At 44.7% G+C, this 22,626-nt stretch overlaps 2 protein-coding genes across 2 annotated transcripts in view; both read right to left on the bottom strand.

The window, feature by feature from the left end:
* Positions 1–770: 770 nt before the first annotated feature.
* Positions 771–6,785, bottom strand: LOC142063211 (uncharacterized). Its single transcript, XM_075106662.1, is given in 4 exon segments — positions 771–1,550; positions 1,552–2,488; positions 4,387–4,445; positions 6,643–6,785. Coding segments are annotated over 4 exon segments (1,170 nt in total). The 3' UTR covers positions 771–1,519.
* Positions 6,786–9,013: 2,228 nt separating this feature from the next.
* The window catches only part of SH3BGRL (SH3 domain binding glutamate rich protein like), a 36,928-nt gene continuing 23,315 nt past the window's right edge, over positions 9,014–22,626 (bottom strand). Inside the window, exons 2-4 of the mRNA XM_075106612.1 lie at positions 19,413–19,598; positions 16,050–16,130; positions 9,014–11,832 (exon numbers count right to left, since the gene is read on the bottom strand). Of these exons, the coding sequence (XP_074962713.1) occupies positions 11,800–11,832; positions 16,050–16,130; positions 19,413–19,598 (300 nt within the window). The 3' untranslated portion in view covers positions 9,014–11,799. The remainder of the gene's footprint in view (positions 11,833–16,049; positions 16,131–19,412; positions 19,599–22,626) is intronic.

The following is a 22,626-nucleotide window of genomic DNA, read 5'->3' as shown; positions in this document are numbered from 1 at the left end:
AAAGGACCGATCAGATGCCAAGGGCCTTAATTTATGAACACAAAATGTTTGCATTTGATGTATTATTACCCACAGATCACAAGATCCTTCATATTCTCTTAGAGCGTTGACAAAGATTTTAAAAGAAATGCATATTATGCATCAGAGTTTGAGAGATGCGTCTCAAAGACAAAGAAGGTTTTGGTTTACACTAGTTATTTCACAGCAAGCTTCACTGAGAAGCTCTGCTTTATAACTCATCCCATCCATATGCATTGAGCGGCATCAGGAACTGGATGAAGTGATGTAGCTTGCGTATTAGCGTACGTTACAAAGCTTACAATCGTATAAATACAGTTGGTCGCTAGATTCGGGATTTGGATTTCAGGATTGCAAACCCAGAACCGCAGGCGTGTCAAACCGTATTCGGAGTGCAAGTAAAGAGGAGCCCTTACTAGAAGGAAACTTCTGCAGACCAGGTAACAGTCCAATTTATCATTTTACAACGGTGACACAGTGATTAATTTCCTGTTGAAACACTTACTGAGAAGAAGAAATAGAAAAGGAAGAAAATGGGTTTGAAAGCTAATTAATTAAATATCAGTATCAAACCCTGCATTTACATTTCCAAATGAAGATGAAGAAAGCTTGCACTACCTTTTCAGGAATGCTGTAGCCGGCCTAGCTTGCTGGGGTTGCAGGTGCTTCATTTCCAAGGAAATAAAGGCAGAGTCCATTCACTAAAAACGTAAATGGAACATAAAATAATAACCCACTGACAGAAAAGTGAGTGGATTTCATCAAAGAGGCAAGGATTTATTTAAAAGGAAAACATTTTTATTTACAGAAAATGAAGTACTTTTACAATATCAACTATTTCACCTAGATTTTCACTGTAACATACTCCACCTATGCAGTACAAACATACATATGCAATATCAGTGCCTTCATTCATGTTCCATGTTGATACATTTCCTATGTATGATAATATATACAAAATAATCCAGAGCCCTGAACATGTCCATCTGCTGACAAGATTTTCAGACCAAAGGAGCGTTTTCTTAGCCGCTGTGAACAAGCTTTGCAGGAGCAAAATATGAACGTCCAAAAACTTGGGCCTCAACTACACAGCCCAATCCAAAGTCCAGCAAAGACAACGTGACTCTTACTTACTGGTTGGCTGGATCAGTCTCTCGGATCAAAGTTTTACCAGCACACGTCTCAACTGATTTTTCTTGCAGGAGTAAGTCCAATGGTACAGACGTACAATTACTTGTACAGCCAGAGGCTTAGGAGGATGACATACAAATTATGAAAAGATGGTTGACTAGCATTTTAGAGAGAAATTAATTTCAAATTCTGTATTAGGAAAAAAGAAAACAGTGACCTTTACTTCCCCTGCTAACAAAGGATGGTTTAAGTGTTAAAATATTTATTTGAACAAGTCTGTAGTGTGTAAATGTTGTCATTCCCCAACATAATCCTTAGAGTGAAATATTCGTATCCGAATCGTATTCATCTCTTCGGCTAAGCAGATCAGTCACGATGTAAACTGTGTCCTGCAGCTCTTTCACACATGCTGGGTTTGAGATTTGTAAGTTTGGAGTACTAAATTCAGAGCTATTTCTGTTGGTAGTGTTGCACAAACTAATCAAAGCTAAGGAGTGCAAGAGCACTTCTCTGGCTTTTGATGTTTCTATATTCTGCTCCTGGGATATCTGAAAGCTTATCAGATTCAGGTTATTCCTTATCAAACTGCAGGTGAGGAGGTTTGTTACAGAACCACACCTGGTCAAGTTTTCTTCAAAGAACTGTTTATAGAGCTCTGCCACTTTTGTTTCCATGTACTTGTTGAGCATGGAGTTTGAAAGAGGCTCCACACAGAGCATGCTACTCCTTTCTCCAGCTTCATCTCCAGGCAGGGACTTGACACTTGCCTTTTCGGGATGCTCACACAGAAGGGACTGACCTAGAGGAATATCTATGGACAGCAGAACAGGGCCATTGGGAAGTTCATCGCACACATGGTCCAAAACACAGCCTGAATCGCACGTATGGTCCCCCACACGGTCCCCCCCAATATGTAAGTCAGGGTAGTGCTGATAAATGCTGTTGCACGACCAGGATCTATACAAATCCATCTGCTGGGGACTCCGCTCTCTTTTGGGGATATGTAAAGCTGGCGATATGGTTCCTTTAACAAGTGTTTTCTGATCTTTTGCAGGTACCTCTTTTACAGATCTCCATTGAGGACCGCTCCTGTGTTCCATTTTGCTACTTTTAGGAGAGATCTCATCCTGCTTCTCATGTCCATCAGCAAAGCCTTTAATTGTTGGGTTGTCTACGAGTTTCTGTCTCCAGATTCCCTCTTTATCCTTTTTGGATGCATGAGATTTGCGAGGCTTATCTTGATGACAGCTTTCCTTATATATGAGGCTAGTTAAGATGCCTTCTGCCAACATGATGACAAGCGTGAGTAACAGTCTAATCACCAGAGTTCCATGTAGTCCTGTGAGTGAAAGAAAGACAGGCAGAGTGCCTCAAACTTACTTGGAAAAAGAGGAATAATAATAGAAAATGAACAGTGCTCTCTTTATAAAGTCTGTCTGTTATTTTTCTTTTTCTCTAGAATATTTATTTTTAGTAAACAGTAAACTGCATGTTTACCATGCCACCAAAAGTCATTCTGAAGATATAGGAAGGGCATTAACTGGGTTCTTCAACTGTAATATCACTTCTGTCCCTAGGTATCTCTTCTGCATTATGGCTAGTTGAGATAAATCACACTTATGAGCTGTAAAAATCAGCAAAAGTATTTTACTTGTCTATATCACTACCATCAGTTGCAAATCATTTTTTTTTTCATTGAAAGACAACAATTTCTAAGAGCTAAAGAGGTGACATAGGAAGGAAAACAAGATCAAATTCAGTCAGAGAGGTTGATTCTGAATTGGCCTGAGCCCTCCTGTGAGGTGCCAAGCAGCTTCAAAAGATGCTGACGGTTCTTCAGGACTGCATCCAAAATGCAGTTCACATATACGAGTGTTTTTAGAATCCCTCTGAATGATGATTTTAAAAAGATATAAATATTTAATTTGTCTTCCCCAACAATGAAGTGATGGGTAGCATGTTTGTGCATCTATAGGCTCCACAGTTTTACTAAATGCACATGAATAATTAAAGGTAGCCAATATGTCTCAAAATAATCTACTACATTTAATGACTCCATATCATTCCTTTTCAAACCACCTACTGTTAAAATCAATGGGAATCTTTCCATTTAGAGCCAAGTCTGACCTAAACTCGCTAAGGAAAAAATGCTCCTCTTATGGAGGAATGGGAAAGACAAACACAAGAAAATTCCTCTGTTCTTCAAATGTTTTTTTAAATCTCCACATATTTCAAGTACCTTCACACACCCCCAGTGCGCTCGTGGTTTGAAATAGCTGGGAGAATCACAGAATCACAGGAGCAAGAGATGAGGCAGTTTTACTGAAGGGTACATAGTAAGAACATGACATACTGGCATGCTGTTTGAAATGCACCAAGAACTCTACTTCTATCACGGACAATTAAGGCTCAATCCTTTTCACAGTGCTGGCAATTGACATCAGTAGCAACGCCATGCGAGTCACTAGGCAGCGCTCCACACAGACGAAACCTCTGCAAATCTGATATATAGCCAGAAAGATCCTCCTCACTCTACTCATTTGCTCTATCAGCAACCAAAACGTGGACTCTGGCTTATTTGTTCTGCAACAAAACTTGATACTCTGGGTCACCTTTTTTAATCCCAGTACTCCTTCCAGAAAGCTATTCTAAAACTCCAGTTACTCGAGAGATGGAAATTTTTGACTTCCCTGCTGAATTGACACATTGCTAAAGTACTACCGTTTGCTGTTTTTTAATTTTTGGCTCTCTTTTAGCTTAAATCACACTGTTGCCTCCCTGAAGACAACACTGGAATTGCGATAAGCCTGCAAGTGAGACCAAAGCAGTCGAGAATGGCAGTACACCAAGCCTTCTCCTGGCTATACGAGCATAAACAGAACCATTTACACATGCAAAAAGCAGGACAACATTTTCTTAAGCACTTAAAGGATTTAGGAAACCAAGAACCATTTTCGAAAGAGACAAGAGTACTTGGCAGTCTAAATCTTGCTGAGTGACAATGGAGTTCAGAATGCTGCATGCCTCATTTGCTTCTGAAAAACAGGACACAGGTACCCAGATCCTTACGTGCTAAAATATTTTGCTGTATTGCTTTGAAAATGCTCATAGTGCTAATGTAAGAGCTAAAATATGGTAAACTTAGCAAAATTGCTCTCTTTCAAATGAAGTAAATGGTGCCTGCATTCTGGAACAAAGCATAAGAAAAAAAAAAGACCACAAAAAGCCCAGACTTACCAGTCCTAGCAGGGTAAGAGAGGCGGATAATCACATAGCCCAGAACTCTCCTACTACAGCTGCTGGGAGACTAGATTCTTACATACTCTTCTTCACTGCTGTCTGTGTGGAAAAAAAAACCTGACGCACACATGATTTAGTTCCCCGTTTTTTTCCCATTTAAAACAGAAGTGATCCCACTGGAACAGTGCGCGGTTTTTTAATACAAAGTGACAGCAAACCTAAAAGAGGATGTTAAAAAAATGAATTGAGATGTTTCTGACTGTGGCGCAATGCCGATGAGTCGCTAACTGCCGTAACGCATCAGTTAAAAAACAACAAGGGCTACTAAATGATCAGGGTGCCTGGACTTCACCAGGCTGTTCAAAATCGAAACTGAATTCCACCGAACACTTCCATCTGCAGAAGGTCAGCTTTGCGCTATCACCCACCTGACTTACACAGGCGATGTTATTTACACCATTTCCCCTTTTGAAACAAGCAGCTACATTTACAGTCTTGTGACCTTCTTCTGGAGGGGAAGAAGTCGGCAACTGCATTTCATCAGGATTTTGATGAAATATCGTTTGTCTACAAGATGCAGATATGAGAAGCTTCCTCTTTGAAAGCAGTAGCCATCAGAGAGCTTGTGGACAGCCTTGTCCGTCACGGAGCAAAGACACTTTCTCTAGGCTCAAACCCCACCTCTGTCTCAATGGCATGGCAGAGGTGTCCCCATAGTGTTTTTAGCGTGTCCTTCTCACGCAGGCTGAAGCCACGCGGCTCCCTGCCCCAGCACTAGGCCCGCTGCATAGACAGCCTGACGAGTTTTCTGTTTGTTTTCTAAATTTCCTTTTTTTCAGAAGATTAAAAAAAAAATCAGCAACTGAATCTCATCCAAGTACTAGACTCTTAAATAGGCACTGTTTAGTGTAACGATAGGAGCGAGACACAAATGTAAAACAAAACTAGAGCGTAAAGGTAACAGTACGGCAACATCTTGATTGCAACCCGTCATTCAACATGTTTTGGCAGTAAAATAACGATGTGCCTTAGAAATGAATTCAAGCAAGTTTTGAAGTGACTATAACCACATAGGTCCAAATTATTCCTCTTCCCTCATCTCCTATATTTCACAAAATACTTCTGTTTTATGGAGGCAGAACGAAAGCTATTTTTATTCCCACTGAATTTATAGAAAGCTCATTTTGTATTTAAAGGCTGTTCAAAATTATTTTTAATCATCTCGCACGGCTGCCTCCTGGCTGGTAGATGTGGTTGTGACTTCAACGGAGTACTCCTGCCCGCAGTGCAGGGGGGACCAAACCTCACGGGAAGGAGAGTGGTCCAAATTCCACGTAGCTCTAAAACCGTGCCTCCTCCTCTGAGCCTGGAACTAGCGCCCGCTGCGGCCACAGATTTGTGCGGTAGCTTCAACAAAACAGAGGGGTAACCCAGAGGGAGGGGGGGAGGGAAGAAATCAAGGTGGTTATGAGTCTTGAGTGATTAAAAACAAGTCACCTTCCTTTTCAGTTGTACTCAGGTGTCAAATGCACCAATATCCAAGGAAGTTACTAGCCTTCAATCAGTAAGATCTTAGAAAAAAAAACACTTACAGTTACAAAAATAAAATCAAAATAAGACAAAACCAGAGTTATTTCAGAAGCATTTATTTCTGAAAACAGACTGCAGTTAGAAGAAACAGCCGGCAAGACAAGTACGGCCGAACCCCGAGGCTAACCTTACAGCAGAATGTATACACAGCGTATAAATTTTACTATGTCATTCTATATGGACAAAACAGATAACGCAGCAATGAGCGTTACCATACACAATTACTATACCACATTAACTATAGCAGCAGGTACATAAAGTCCCTTATTTCAGCCCAGATTATGTGTTTTACACGCATGCTAACGTGAAACTGAAGTTGAGCACCTTAACTGGCTTTTTTTCCACACGTAGCTGTCGCAAGCCTTTTCTTTTCCGTTTAAGCCAGCAGTACCATTTCACCAGCCCAGAGTTCTCGCAGTTCTCAAGCACCTTCGCGCACAAGGAGCTCCTCGCTTTTACCAGAACACACGTTCCCGCCCTTCGGCGACGCCTCCCGAGCCCGCCCACCCGCGTCCCTCCGCCGCCACCTCCCGCCTGCGGGCAGCGGCCCGCACTGACCTGGCCGCGCGCTCCCACACGGCTCGTCCCGCGGCTGCTGAAGCGCTTTCCGCCCCCGGGGCAGCCCGCCTCGGGCGGGGCAGCCCGCCCGCCGCCCGCCACTACCGGAAGGGGCGGCTCTTCGCGCTGACAGACAAGAGGAGCGGCCAATGGGAAAGGCGAGGCAGGCCCGCCTCGGTCGCTGTGTGGCTGTCGGTTGCCGCAGCAACGGCGTGAGGCGGCGGGCCGTGAGGGGACACGGGCGCCATTACGGGCTGTTGCACCGGGTTGGGGCGATCCCCTGGCCCGGGCGGCGGCGGCTCGGCTGCTTCTCGTCCTCCCGGTGAGGCAGAGGCAGGCCGCAGGCGCCCGGGGTTGGGCCCGGTTCCTCGGCCCGTCGGCCGTGGGTAGGGCGGCGGGAGGAAGGGCAGAGCCGCTGCCCCATCCCGTCCCGCCGCCTGCCTCGTCCTTTGAGCCTCGGCTGAGGGGAACGGGGCTGAACCGTGCCTAGAGCCGCTGCGCGGGTCGGTGCTGGGATCTGCCGTCCGTGGGCTCGGCCCCGGGGTTTCGCCAACGCTAATTTGGATTTAATGCCACGTCCGTGACTGTGAACCGTGTATCTGATCAAGTTCTGTGTGCATAAACCAAAAATCACTTGCCCTGCGTTTCCCCTTAGACCTTGAATCAGCTCGAAATGCGATCACAGGATGCCTCGCGCGAGGCAGAACTGTAGGCACTTTCCCACTCTTGTATCCACGTCACCAAAACATCCTGAAAAAGCGAGGCTGGCAAAGGAGGAAAACACTAAGGAAACTTCAATGGCTTGGCCCCAGGTAATGGGTTGCATCAGTGGAGAGGTCTGATAAAGCTTTTACTGATTAGTCTGAATCTATTATGTTAGTGGATTTAAATTAGTCCTTTTGAAAAAAAAATTTATGCTGTTCTTGGTAAATCTTCTCTCTTGCATTTCTCGATTGGTGGGCCTGAGCACACAGGACTAGCTAATACCTTTTTCTCATGTTAAATAAAAAAACCCGAGAAAACCAAGACATGGAACAAATCTTTATATACTGTGCATATATATATTTATATACAGTGTGTATATACATACACTGTCTATATACAGTCGGTCTCTTTGCAGTAACCGAGCTGCTCAGGAGCCGCTCATTCACTCACCAGTTCTGCAGAGCCCACCCGTGCCTCGGAGCAACCCAGTCTGGGCCTTGCCTTAGTGACGCCGCAGATATGTATCGCAGGACTTCTGGCATGTGCAATGCGAGCTGAAACATACAGTGGGACTTCACGGATTTTCTGTGATGTACTATTAAATGAGAAATTAATAAAATCCCACATGAACTGGTAGAAAAGTTTATTATTACAGCGCACACCACTGTAACCTGGATCAGCAAGTAAACGTATGCACACATGCAGTTGGTTTTTTATACAGATTCTTGAAGACTATTTCTATTAAGCTTTACATTAATGAATAACAACTTGGTATTTTAAAACTTTTTATAAACAAACAAGAAAATCAGAGATTTTTCTGGGTTATGCAAGTGAAGTGTATATACAGGGAAAAATCAATGGGATTCATTGTAATTAGAAATGGCATCAGAAGCCCTTTTCTCTTAAACTATGGACCAATTTTAAGATGCTAAGGAAGGGCAAGTAAGTGTGAGATACAAGCCATAAACACCATAGAAGACATCAGTGTAAGCAACAGCTCTTGGTTGTGCTTTGGTTGTTTGCTCAGACAGAAGAAGGTTGATCCTATAAATGGCCAGTAAGCAGCCTTCTCGCAAACCCCTCTGAAGAATTAAGTCACTGGTTTCCTTCAGAGGACATGAACTGGTCTGGGATTTGGGCAAATCCTAGCCCAGTTTAGGGGCTCAGAATGTGTCTTCTGCAGCTCCACCGATCACCTAGGTGCTGCAGAACCTCAGCGCGTAAAGCTTAAAAGAACATACCTGCTGGATCTACCAGGCAAACAAGGTAAAAAGGAATAGTTTGGGTTTAAAAATTTATCCTACACCGCCCTCTGGCAACACAAATATTAAATAACCTTGTTCCCCTGCTGCGAGCAGCTTAAAGCTAATTAATTACACGTTGCAAAAAAAGCAGCCGAGGCTGTTTGGCAAGCGCTGCAGGCGTGGGGCGAGGCTGATTTGCCCTGGCCGCTTTCAATTTGTAACCGCCTTGGGGAAAGAGAGGGAAAGCGGGTTAATTAGGACACGTATTCAGTGCCCTCCTAGCACCCCCCACCCGCCTCCAAAGCCGATCCTGTGTAGGTGTATCCCAAGTCATTAACACCCATTAGCTGCCACAGGTGAGAGATCCACCCCACCAGCCTTAACGTGCGGTGGCGGCAGATGCGTTCTGTTCGTTGCGGTGTGGTGGTCCTGCGCTTCTAAAATAAAGCAGTATTTTCACTTGAAAACTCCTTTCAACTTACAGGACCACTTCAAACCGTGAACAAAACATGCAAACAAGTCAATCGTGTGAGAAAGCATTCTAAATCGATTTTATTGGAATGATACAGGAACGGTTAATATACAGGTTAAATCCTCGATGCCTGCCTTCTACATAGGAAAAAAAATAATCAAGAAATGAACAAATTGAGTTCTTGTGCCCATCGTTAACCTAACAGGGGTTTGGGAAACAGAAAAACAGCAAGTAGGCAACAGATTCCTAGCACTCCTAAGGTCACGCAGGATATCTGCATCAAAATGAACGCAAGTTTTACACGCAGTCCCACACAAAGAGATATTTTTGGTATTTTTTACTTTGTGTTGGTGCCTTGTTCCCCGGACAAAGAAATAATTCAGTCTGTCTCAACAGAGCTTTCCTAGGAATGCTGATACGGTTTGAACGCTACCATATGGCAAGGGCGGGGGACCAGCCGAGGGAAGTGACTTTGTTTCTTTAACTTGGCAATTTTCTTCCCCGTTCAGAAACAGAGATTGACCTCTTTTCAGAACGTTCTGGGTCGCTGAACTGACAGAATTTGGCAGCGACTTTCAAGTACAGCTTCTCCAAAATAATGACTGTAATTCACAAAACTTACACCATACCTTCCTTACACAGGAAACGCAGCAAATTGGCCTGAGTATAGCGACTCGTGTGTCAAATTCCACTTTCTTCACGAGACTTCACTTAGTATTCTTACGTACTTTCTCAAAAACTCGACCGCCGGTTTAGACACAAAGATTACGCTAATATCAAGAAAGAAAAATCACCTCCGTTCAGAAGGATGGAATCATAGTGAACAACAAAAATTGGACACCGGATTTGAATTGTAACCAAACTTCCACCCCCCAGAAATCTTAGAAATAACTTTCACGGAATTTGAGGAATTACTGATAAAGCTTGTTAATGAAAAAGCACAAATCTTGGGGGTAAGGCAACACTGATCTCTCCCCACGCCTTCTGATACCGTGCTTGCTTTTGTAAGGATGAGCTTCAAAGTAACTCCCGGGCTCCCAAATCGAAGAAGATAACCCGCGAATGAAATACCATTTTAAGTCCCTCGGCTCCATGCCAGACCCTGCTCACTCGGGCGCCTGCGGAGGCTTCGTCGTGAGCTCCCTCGATGCAGAGCTCCTCTCCAACCACAGCAAGTAGCCACATTGCTCTTCAACAGATGTTGGCAAAATTGTCGCTTGTAGTGAATGGAACAAAAGCCCCAAAGAAATGCTGGTGAGGGAAGGATTTAAATTCCTGTACTTTACAACATCTTTGTAAGTTCTTACTTTTATTCTGTTCCTAATTTCAGACTTGAAAACTACGAACTGTAAGCCGTTTCAGAAAGTATTTTAAAAGCACTGGGCACATTTTACAGCATCAGTGTAAAATAACCGGGCGGCGATGACAAGCTGCAGCCTTTCGCTGATCTGTACCACCTGTTTCTCTGTCTTCATAAAGCAGAGAAAATCAAAACGTGCCTGTGCAGAGCTGTTAGAATGATCCTCTACTGCAAGGACTAATTATCTTTCTTACTGTCTTTTGATGCTTTTGGGGAGTAAGTACATTATGTGGTGCAAAATGCATTTTAAATTACCCACACACTTTTTAAACCTGTTTCTTATCCTTCAGGGCGCTTGTAATTATTTGTATTTTTGCAGAACACGGCCAAGAAACGCAGTCTATCTCACGAGCACTGGGAGAGCAGGTGGGTTAATATTGCACATTGTAAATTCACTGATACAAGACACTTTAATAGATCTGCAATTCCTGTAATAGCTTCGTGATATGGCAATAAGAATGGAGAAAAAGTTCTTAAACCTTAAAAAAAAATCTTGCTTAATTACAATAGTTCTTGCTATTCAAACATTTATTTCCTTGTTTGAAAAAATACTATATGAATCTAATGACTACTGGAACATGCAGTAAGATGCCTAATACTCTAAGCAGTGTGAACTGGTATTTTTGTAGAGAAATACATTATAGGCTTTCACCCTTACACTGGTAAGGAAATGCCATTTCTGGCCGTTTTGGCTTATTTGCAACATCGCCTGGGAATTAGCGCCTGCTTCCCCGAGGTGCACTGCATCTTGCACACAGACGTGTAACCGAGTCGTGCCTCGGCAGCTGCGTGACGAACCTGCCAACGGAAAGGCTGTCCCTCGCCCAAATCCCTTCCTCTTTGTCAAAAGAGCCCACGCGGATCACTTCAGTGAGAAATACCATGGCATTATTTTTTTATCATCTGTACAGCGCGTTACAATACAAATCTTAAATATCCATTCTACAAAAGAACAAACACAACTTTCAAAAGTGACTACAACCGCTACACTACACGATACCACCTACAATTTCATCTGAAACCAGGAGAGACGCTGAAAAATTACCATGTAATTCAGTAACGTTTTTGAGGCAACTCAGGCACTACAGTTAGCATGGACAAGGTTTTAGATGCTGTTGCTTGTTTTCCGTATTTTAAATAGTTGGATCTCTAGGTATCACCCCATCTGGATTGTTAGCACTAAAATAGTTTCTCGAAGTTTGCACAAAATGGTCAAATTGCCAAGAGGGTTTAAACTACGTGAAAATCATTTGTGTCTAATCGCTTCAGTTTCCTATGCTTCCAACTTTGTAATAATACACTCCATGCTCCTACGTTCACATTTTCATCTTGTGTTCAAATTGGTATTACGTACGGTGAATGCTGCAAGCACCAATCAAATGTCAGAGATCACATCTACATTTCTTGAAGCAGAGACAATTGTACTATTTTATAAAAAGCTGTGGAAATTCCCTTTACAGAACGTTTAAGGCAGTTGAAATTCACGCTTGCTGCTTTGCCAGTGCTTCAGCTTCCTGAAAGAGCAGAACAGAATTACACGTGTTAGTCCTTTATGAAAGGTGACAATTTACACGTACCTGTGTTAGGCACCAACATACGACATCACAAAAATTGCAGCAATACACGGTTAAGTGTTGAGCAGCACCAAACCCAGCTCACGAAGGGACTTCCTGCTGCCTACGATGACATTACAAACCAAGTCCCATACGGTGCTGGCTTTAACTCCAGTTCTAAGCTAGCTCAAATAGGACCTGCAGGAATATTCCACCCAGCGCCCAAGACCAGTTTTGACCATAAAAGTTTAAAACAAAAGGCAATCAGATATAATGGGTCATCCCTGATTTTGTGTTAGGACACAAGAACTAAATAGAGATCAAAGAAGATTTGAAGAACTATGGTTAAATGGAAAAGGAATTCTCTAACTAATAAGTGTCTATATCAAAAAAAACCAACCACCAGGTCTCAGCAGAGACGTCATCATTTCCTTTCTGAACTAAACCCTACCAAACAACCAAAAGCCAGCGTTTAGCTCTCGCCTGCCAGAAGGGTGGTCAGAGCAGCCTGTGAGCCCTTAGACAGGGCTGGGAGCTGGTCCAGCTGAAGACCCATGCGTGAGCTCCATCCCGGGGCTGGCAGAAGGTCTGTCCTGGCACCAGCACTGCTGAGTAATCCTGGCTTCCTGCGGCAGGGCAAGCAAGCCAGTGGTGATGCGCTCCTTGGGAACCGCTCCTGCCCACTGCCTGCTCTCCATGCCCTGGGCTCCCAGCCCACACCGCCTCCAGGGACCGGGTATAGATCTGGTGCCCTTGGGCTACACAAAAACATTCCTACAGAGCTTCAGAGATGAAAGAAGAGCTGAAGCAGTTCAGCAGACATACCAGCTAACCTCCAACAGTTCTCAGTATGTCTCAGAAGGAACATTAAAAAAAACCAACAGCCTGCATTTTTCAGTCTTCTTTCAGACTTTGTAAGGTGGTCACAACTGGGAACAGGCTGACAACAGAAGAAATGCAAAAGGAATTTTTTTCTCAAGATGCTTTCTACAAGTGTACTTTTGACTGAAGATTAATTTAATTATCCGCTAGCAGCAACATGGCCTACAAAAAGATGAGCAGTCACAGTGCTCTCACTGCAGCACTTCAGGGTGGACAGCATGGTTTATTTTAAAGGAACAAGTTCAACATCTGCTAAACTCAACTTTTATGTAATGGAGTTGTTTGCTTTGGTGACTGCACAGAAATACTGAAGATAACAGACTCAACAATATCATTAACATGAGCCAGAATGCTAAACAAATAAAGGCAAGAGGAGAAAGGACTAAGACAGGAATTTCCAAGAAGCCTGTAAGACTTGTACAAGAGGGGACACAGTGGGTGACCCCCGCCCGCACGGCAGGAAGTACCACACATATCTCCATTATCTTAGACGTGGAGGATCGCTCTGGTTTTCCTGGCCATCTGCCCAAGCGTGTCGCACTGTGCTGCCTTTTACTTCAGAGGCGTGGGAATGGCCTTGCTCAGACCGCTGGCTCAGGTCTGCCGCGCTCCCGGACCATGCTCTGCTCCTCTGGCCACACGGCGCAGGCCAAAGTGTGGAGCCGGGACGTCACCGAGCAGCCACGCTGCTCGTGCGAGGGCATCCTATCGCTCCACAGCAGAAAAGGCAGGGGAAGAATGAAGGAAAGATTAAAAAGGTCTACAAAGCCTGGGGAAAAAAAGAAAAGGGATATTTGATATTCTCTGAAAGACAAGTGACTCTCTGAATGGTAACAAAGAGAAGATAGTTCCCTCAGCTTTCCAGCAACTCCATTAGCCAGTCGTAGGCACTACAGAAGTGACATCCAGCTCTTTTTTTTTTTTTTTTTTTTTTTTTTTTGGCCAGAAAATGGAGGACAAGGTACTTCTCTTCAAAACAGGCAGTGATAAGCTGGAGAGGATTCCTGGTGTTTTCCTCATCGCCAGGAAAAGTGGGTACAAGTAACTCAGAGAACATGCTAACCTTGAAGGTCAAACTCCATTTCCCTGGGCGTGGTCCTGCAAGTTACCCGGGAAAGGCTCAGCTTTTCACATTTGACACTATCCCTCTCTCATACTCTTTCTTATTTCTCCCTTGAGGCCCCTCACTGAGCATGCTCTCAGTCCTTAAATAATTATTCACACCCTTTAACTCGCCAAATCCTCACCCTTTAATACCCATATTGCTTGAAGTGGGGATACTTAAGATAAATTAAATGCCAACCTTTCCCTGGGTTTGTAGGTCCATTTGTGCTCTCAGAGCCCAAAGCACGAGCCAAAGGACCAGGGCTCAGTAAATCGTTACTTGCACTTCCCATGTTCACTTCTGAGCCCTCCTTCTTTAGCGTTAATATTGGAACTTTGTGTTCAGAGTCGAACAACTTTCCAAAACTCTCACGATGATGTTTAATGGAGGTTTGCTGTCAAGGTCCTCTCCTGGGATAGCACGCAGCTTGATCCCAGACTCCTTCCATTTTATGTAGCAACATATGCAGACGCAATGTCATTAACTACAGTAGCATATCCAAGCTGCATGCAGCTATGCTCTAAATGCCAATTTCAGCATCTACAAATCAGTTTCTCCTCCTTGGCAGCAGGCAATCAGCTTGATTTGACATCGTGTCATTGTGGGATGGACACCAAAAGTCAGCCCAACAGCAGAATGCACTGGGTACAAGGTCGCTTATGCAAAGGTTATCTTCGTCAGCTCGAATGCACCTCCCCGTGCCGTAGCAAGCAATATGAAAATTCAGCAGAGTACAAACATGTTATGTTTCTCACTTTTAAAACTCACCTCTTCCTTACAAACCACCCCTTAGGACAGAATCAGAGCAACTAACAGCCATGCAGACTGCTTCTGCAATCTGGCAGGTTAATTAAGCAGCAACATTCATAAATGTTACAGGGACAGATGACCTGATCCATTACGGCAGCAACTGCTCTCCAGTACCACTGCACTTCCCAGAGCTCGGCTATGAGGGGAAACACATGGGCTTTCATGCGTCCTGCGGTCTCAGTGCTGCTTTCTCACTCCTTGGCTCCATTCTGCATACTCTTTTGTGCAGTGCTGTGCAGGTGTTTCAAGAAACTCAAGTAAGATTAACGCGACCATCGCACTGTGCGCAGCCGGCCTCCTGACGCCGGCGATGCGTGGCACAGGGGCCTGTACCGCAGGTTTTGCTCTCTGCAGTTCTCCATACGAGGCAGTTTTTCCTTGCTACACCGTTCACATTTGGGGAGCAAAACTAATTTCTAGTGGTAGCTCCACTAACTGTTTCAATCTGACCCACAACTTGTAATGTTTAATACTGATGGATCATCATCCACCTTTAAAACTAGGCCTCTGAGTGATGTGGACAGCATGACCCTCAACTCCTACGTGAATAAGGTTGAAAGGAAACGGCATGTTTATCCGTCGGAACAAGAAAGCTGGAAGTGACCTGGAGGATCCTGCTGCTGTCAAGTGAAACGTATAAAGCAGGCTTGTCCTATCCTATCAAAATCAAAAGGAGAATTCCAGCCCACTGCATCCGCAAAGCGGCAACCCAGTTTGTAATTGGCAAAGGAAAACAAGACTTCAGATAACAAGCTGGAGGAAGAAATCACTCTGAAGCAAGACCACATTATTTCAAAAACAGTGACTCTGGTTTCAAGGTATTTTCTAGAATAAAAATCTCATCAAAACTTCAGATGAATTAAGTTTGTTCACTGAACTGAAATAATTCTTTGGTTTTGTGATTTTTTTTTTGTATCTAGATTTCCTGTGCATTCTTCAGTGCAAATACTAACTACTTGTTCACTTGTTCCCAGAGTGTACAATCAAAAAAAAAAAATCAAGTGGTAGGAGACAATTATTACTGGTGAAGAATCTGACCCAGCCCTGCTTTCCAAGCAACAAAAGCTTTTCCATCAACTTCACAAAGAGCAGGGTGGCTCTGCAGTGAGGACACCAAAAGAGCATCTGTACTGAACGCTGAGTTTTTCTGGTAGAAGGAAGGGGAGGAAGATGCCCCCAGCAAACACAGCATCCTCCAAACAAACCAGCATGGAAAACCAGCCTGTTGCTGTGATGCTGAAGCCTCTCAAGACCGAATGTCAGACCAGCAGGTGGATTGACTGGGGCAACCACAGACCACGTAAAAGGTCCTACTACAAGCAGAGAAGAACAAGGTGTAAAATACAGGCTGTGGTTTACTGCGAGAAACATACACACCTACCTTTGAACCAGGTGGCGCAGTCAAGCCTAAAAACGCATATACCGCGTTGTTCTCCCGGGCTTCAAAGAAAGCTTCGTAGTCCTTCACCATGGGAGTCAGGGAGGGGGGTGGAAACAAAAGACAGCGGTATGAATCGTCAGAAATAATTGCAGCTCAGTTTGGTGTGTTACCCAACCCACACCGAGCAAACTGCTTCCTGTGGCCGAATGCAAAATTCAGAGCATCGCCTCAGGATCAGCAGCACTGATACCATCGAAATTGTATTGTCTGAAAAGTGACAAGCTGGGAATTTCAGTATCTGTAGCAGCAAGATGCTGCTGTGAGGTGCTTCCGCCTTTCCCAGAGAGACAGCCTCTGTAGCAAGGTGGTTGTCACTGGTCTGGCATGGACATCCCTCCTGCCAGAGCAGGCTGAGCCCTTACCTTCTCATCAGAAACACTGATGCCCACAGGTGCCATCGCTAATTACTGGTTAGTAATGGCAACTGTGCAACCATGGACATTAACTCTTTAACCTGTTAGAAGTTAAATTTAAACCTGCAGACAGAGTACATCCTTTCCCATCATGTTTCCCATTAATGATTAGTCTATGCAAACGAAGGAAAACAGGTGGCACTCTTCACTGTACTTGTAGTGCGCTACGGTTGCTCTAAATATGTACACAGCCGCTTCCCAGGAAAATGAAGGTAAAACCAATGAAATAATAAAAGAAAAACCAATGCTTCCTTCTCCGCCCTTGTTTATGTTTGAGGCCGAATGCAGTGCTGTACAAACAACACAGCTTAGTTGTCTGCTAAGTCAGGAAAGAGCAAGCAAAAAGCCCGCAGTGTGGCTCAGTAACAGCAGCTGCCAAACATTGACCAAATGAACCCAGAAGGTTTGTGCAAGTCCACCATTGTCCGAGTTACCACATACTTCCCTCGCTCTGATTTCCAAACTCAGCACATATCTGTGCTATGACTTTCCTTCTCCCCCTTTCCAACTGAAGCAACAGTACCAGCTTTCTCCACCTTTACTGGGGAATGTTTTGATGTGGGAGTCCTGGCTGAGAAACCCAAGGCAAGGCAGCAGCTCAGGGCAGGCTCAGTCTCGGGCTGAAGTCGGGGAGAGAGCTGCCATTATAGGCACGCTGCTTCGCATGCTTGGCTGTCTGGTAGGCAGAAGCCCAAGAAATAGCAAAAGCTCTTTGTAAACAGCAGCATGTTCAGTGCAGGGGCAGCTCTAAGAGGCTGTTGCAGCTGGAACAGAAGAAAGTACAGGGAACAGAGGATTCAAGCTGCCGAGAGATCGGGGATGTCAAATTATTGATTGATTTGTACACGTAGCATTTGGGTACTAGTTTGATAAAAATGTGTATGATTATGTTACATCCTCCCCGAAGCCCTTCTGTTGACAGTACTGGGGCTGCTTGATAACAAAGGGGTTGTTTATCTTGCTACTGCATAGTCCAGCAGTCTGCTTCGTCGCATCTACCAGGAAAGGAATGCCTGTGACTAAGGAGCAGGGCTCCTGCCAGCTTGCATGGCATCTACAGTTACAGCCCTTCTGCCGTGCACAGGCCAATAAAAGCCAATATGCTCATTCCTCTGCTAGTTATACTGCATCAGATGAAACAAACAGGGAAGTTCATGCTTGAGATGGATCAGATAAAGGCATAAAGAGGTTCAAGCTTGTGGCCGTAGAATTACCTTTTACCTTCCTGAAAGCTAAACTGTGGTAGCTTGAATCCAGCTACACAAATTGACCGAACTTCAAAAGTTCAAAGGGACATCAACCAAAATGCTGGGGATGAAATAAACCCAGAGCAGGAACTGGTCTGAAGCATCTGTAGTCCTGTCCCCAAAATTACAGTATACAGATCGGTCATGGGTTGCAGCTGGGGATACATTAGAAGCATCTCTGATAGCAAGCATCCAGATCTAGGTACACACAGGTTTTTCTCTCCCTGTGCCACCCCACTGCATAGGAAGGCCCTGTTCTGCTGCACAGCTACAGCAATGCAGCAGAAATCTGGCAACATTTCACTGGCAAAGGACAACTGTATGGTGATGTGCTTGCATCCTAAAGCTCTGGCAGACCAAGGGAGAAAGGTGGTACTGTTGCCACTGGACTTCCTACTGGTACAGAAAGATTTGCCTCTTTTTTTTGTTTGTTTGGTTTTAAAGAGGGATAACTGAACAGAGATTTTCAGCTCTTCGGGGCTAGCCCCTTCTCGGCTTTCAGCTGCAGACAACTATCGATCATTACATTTGTCGCTCCAAACCAACCTTGTCCCATGTCACAACCACAGTCAGTAAAATTTTGAGAGCCAAGTGGTATGTTAACTCACTGGGGATGTTGTTTCAAGTTCTGCTTTTATTGCAGGAAAAAAAAAAATCCTGCTGCATTGAGAATAATTTCTGTCAGTAGCCACAGAATTGCCTCACAAAGGTCCAGAACTGGCAGGTTCTGACTTACCAAATTTGCAGGTCAGGACCAGACTGCAAAACGACTTAGAAACCAACACGTGGCACCAGAGGAATACATACTGTGAGCTCTTTTCAGAAGATATTAGGTTTTAAAAATAAAATTAACAGTTAATCTAATAATCATTCAAGCATGGCCCGCTGAGTAGGAGTGCTGCAGGGCAACTGACTTTTGATCAAGCATTAAAATAATTACAAGTAGGAACTGTATTTGCAATAGGAGTTTTAATCTGTTCAAGGCATTGGAGTAAGCGGACCACAACAGCCTTCATTTTGCAAGCAGTGCACAAAAACTGATCCCAAGAAGGATCAGAAAACTGATTTATGGCCATGGCTGACATCACTGCATATGAGCACTTATTTTGGAAGATGAACAGACTAGAGAGTGATCTGGAATCCTCACATATTGGCAAACCCCATGTGGACAGAACAGATCTCTGAACTTGCTACAGCACATAAGGTTGATGCAACAGTGCCAGGTTTCTGTGAAGTGTTAGTTCACAATCATGGTGAACATGAGAACTAAAAAAAAAAACCAAACCGAAACTATAAACTTTCAGAGCCATAAGAGGGGGAAAAAAATCACAGGGGAAAAAAAATACAGATACACTGCAAGGTGGTGGTGAGCTCATTCCAGTAAGCTGCACAATGATCTGAGAATCAGGAAGTCCAAACTTTAATCTCTGCTCTACAGCAAAACTGGCATATTCAAGAATCAATTATTAAAAGCCCAAGAGAAGGGGTAAACGTCTAACACCTTCCATGCCCTTCGCAGTTTGCACACTTGCACGTACAGCTGGCTAAGTCCGTTCTTGCTGATCCCAACAGCAAAGCACAGACTATGGCAGCCAGTAAAAGGAACGGGATGAGAAGAGATGGTGACCTGGAGTGTCCCTTACCCCGAGGTACCGGCTGTCGTTGAAGAGCCGGGGCGGCAAGGGGTTCCCGCTTGCTGGCCGGCTGTCTTCAGGGACGTTCTCGCGCATCCATTTCCGATTCTCCTCATTGGCGGCGATATCCTTTTCCTCAAATTCAATTTTGTTGGCTTCCAAGAAACCTAACACATCCTGTTGCTGCTTTTTAATCTGTCACAAAAGGGGGGGGGGGGGTGGGAAGAAAGCAAACAAAATCAGTCAAACCATTTTTTTCTGCTGTCAATTATGTAATTCCAGGTTTCACTGTGGAAACAAGGGGGTACAAAAGTGGTAAGAAAATTCTTATAAGAAAAAAGTACCTTCTGAAGAGCCATATCTGAGCCTTGACTTGGCTCCTATATAATTGAACAGGCTGGAGTCTAAAGACATTGTCCCTATATACACGAGTGCTGTGAACCTGAAAGGTCTCCAACCAAAAGCGAAGGTGTGAGCAGTCCCCCTGCAGAGGCTGCGTTGTACAGGCCTTACAATGCATTTGGGGGAGCGTTGCTTTTTCAGGCGCAGTGAAGTTTGCTGCAGGGACATTTGAGGTACAACCGGCTTCCTTCGTTCCCCTGGAAGCACAGGCTTGACCCACCCTTCCCAGAGTCCAGGCTTTTGTCCTCCTCATGTAGCCTATGCAGCTCGCTGCAGGGACTTCCTGACAGATCTCATAAAGTCACCATTAACAGTAAGATCTCAAAGCAATTTTGGCTTGTGTTTCTTTGGACCAAAACAAACCCACCCCTCTCCTGCTCTGCTCCGGGTTTCAGCGACAGCAGGTATGGTCTCTGAAGAGCTGCAACCCCGCATTCCCCGTCCTTGCGTGTCTCAAGGAGAAGTCTCGGGGGGGCTGACTGCACCAGCTGGATGAGATCCCACACCCAACGCAGCCCGTCCTCTGTGGACTCACATAGCACCCAAGTGAAAAGCAGGAGCTGTGTGGCCAAGACTGCTGGCTTTTTACAGGAAAGGTGGTTTTTATTACTGTCATATATGAATTATTGACTTCCTGATACAGAGATCTTCTGCTTATGCTCTGTTCTTCCTCTGCATGACTTTACCACCATAAAGAAAATTATAACCATGCGCAGCCTGGCAAACAATAAAAAATGGTATTTAATGGGGAATTTGTTCTCTTCAAATTATTCCCTTCACTACAAAACCAGTCCAAGGTCTGGCTTTAACCTAATTAGCTGAGTGCAAGAAGAGCAGTGCTTCATACAGATGTTGCGCTGCTTCTAATTCAGGTCAGCCACCAGCTTCCCCGAGCAGCCTCTCCATATACGGCGAAGGCAAAACAGGCAGCTCCCGGCGAGCAGCGCCGAGGTCAGGGCACAGCCAGCCGAGAGCCAAATATGGTGCCTGCGCCCCCGGCTCGCACAGCCCCGCACCCACGGGGAAGGGAGCTGGACCGGGAGCTGGAGGGAGTGTGTGAGGTTTGAGCGTAGGAAACGTGCTGCCCTGGAAGGGTGCGGTTTGGGAGAGTAGAGCCCAGCCTCTCCAAAGAGGAGAAGAGGAGAGTGCCATGCCTTGGCAGTCTTTAAGCATCCACTGACTCGTTCTTTAGCAGCTCCTTTGGAGCCATCGCTGCCGGCTGCGTGACAATCTGTGATAAGGAACCAGTCCAGGTTAAACTGGATCTTGGGTGGGGTGGTTTGTTTGAAAAAAAACTGGATAGATAGGTCTCCCTCTGCATTCAGCTCAGTGCAGTGCAAAGGGAGCAACCCTGCTCTCCCAACAGAGGAAAAACGTGCTTCAGCAGGGAACCGCCGGCCCAGGGCTGCGAGAGCCAACATAATTCCTCCCAACATGTCAGCAGAGGAGCCGCTGAACTCGATTAGCGAGTACCCTTGTACCCTTAAACAGAAGAATATTGCTGGGCATTTTCATCAAGGCTAAAAATAAATAAAAATGGACAAGTTAATACCACCCTGAGGAAATAATTCATGTTACAGGCTGTATAGAAAAACATTTCTCAGCAGACTCGAATCTACTGATAAGAGATTTCTTTGCTTGCCTTTAATAACAGGGGTCACAGCAGGAGGGAGCAGCCAGGGGAAGTGTTTCTCCATCGTGCCATGCAGCTCAGAGGGAAAAAAACCAAGCAAATACCTCCTTCATGAACTATTCCATAGGACTAAAATAAGGGAAAGGTCTTTGTAATTGTAAACTGCTCTGGCAGTGGTCAGTATCAAAGGCAACACACTGACCTGGGAATAAGGGGAAATTTTTTTTCCCAAAAACTAGTTAGATTTTAATTAACCATTTCCCACCATTTGTAAATTACAGATCCAGCCAGTTTTCATTAGTCTCAGGACCTTAACTCGTCCAAAACCTGCTGCTTAGTGAGAACAGGCTTTGAGATGTCCCAGAGTTTTTAAGAAAGAAAACCACGTTTTTACTCAATGTACTATTGAACTATACACTTTGCCATGTAAAACAAGAGCTCTAAGTTTGACGGTAATTAGCATTTTGATCTCCTGAGAAGTCTGTTTATTTTTAAAATCATTTTTACTATTAGATTCCCTCCTGGCCATACAAACATCCTCGCATTCCTCACAGCATCTCAGCTCAGTCTCACAGTGCAACCCCTTCACAGGCAAACTCTGCGTATCCAGCCCCTTCCCGCAGCACCCACTCTGACAGGGCTGGACTGTCTCAGCCATTAAGACACTTCTTCAACATGAAGAAAATGCCTCTGGCTACACTGTGTTGCCATTATTTCATATGATGAACTTAGAGTCTTCCTCTCTGACATATGTATGCAGAACAGCTCTCTGTACGGTGCCACATTGCCTGCTTTGCTCTATTTTTGCTCATTCTCCCAGCTTCATGGAGCAAGGACAGTCCTTGGGTTGTTTCTTCAGCCACAGGTAGCACAACCAGACCCAAAGTTCACGACCACGGTACCGAAGGGCTATCACAGGATATAACCCGCTCTGCTTGTCTATGAAGAGCTAGCAAAGCTGGAAATGTTATTTTTTCTGCTAGAAAAGGCACCGTGTGGAAGGCAAGCATGGCAGCAGGGTCTCTGTGCCACTCGCAGTCCGTCAGAGGAGGTGATTCTCTAAAGAACTGTAAAGAAAAGCAAGGAGCTGGTGTTGACAAATGAGTAATACTGGTTTGAAACCCTAGTTTTCTGGCCAAAGGAAAAAAACAAGCTGGAAGATTAAGAGGCGAGGTCTTCCTCCCAGCT

Source organism: Phalacrocorax aristotelis, chromosome 11, assembly GCF_949628215.1.
Source record: "Phalacrocorax aristotelis chromosome 11, bGulAri2.1, whole genome shotgun sequence".
NCBI classification, from domain to species: domain Eukaryota; kingdom Metazoa; phylum Chordata; class Aves; order Suliformes; family Phalacrocoracidae; genus Phalacrocorax; species Phalacrocorax aristotelis.
The sequence above is the reverse complement of the archived record's forward strand: the minus strand, read 5'-3'. Positions and strand labels throughout refer to the sequence as shown.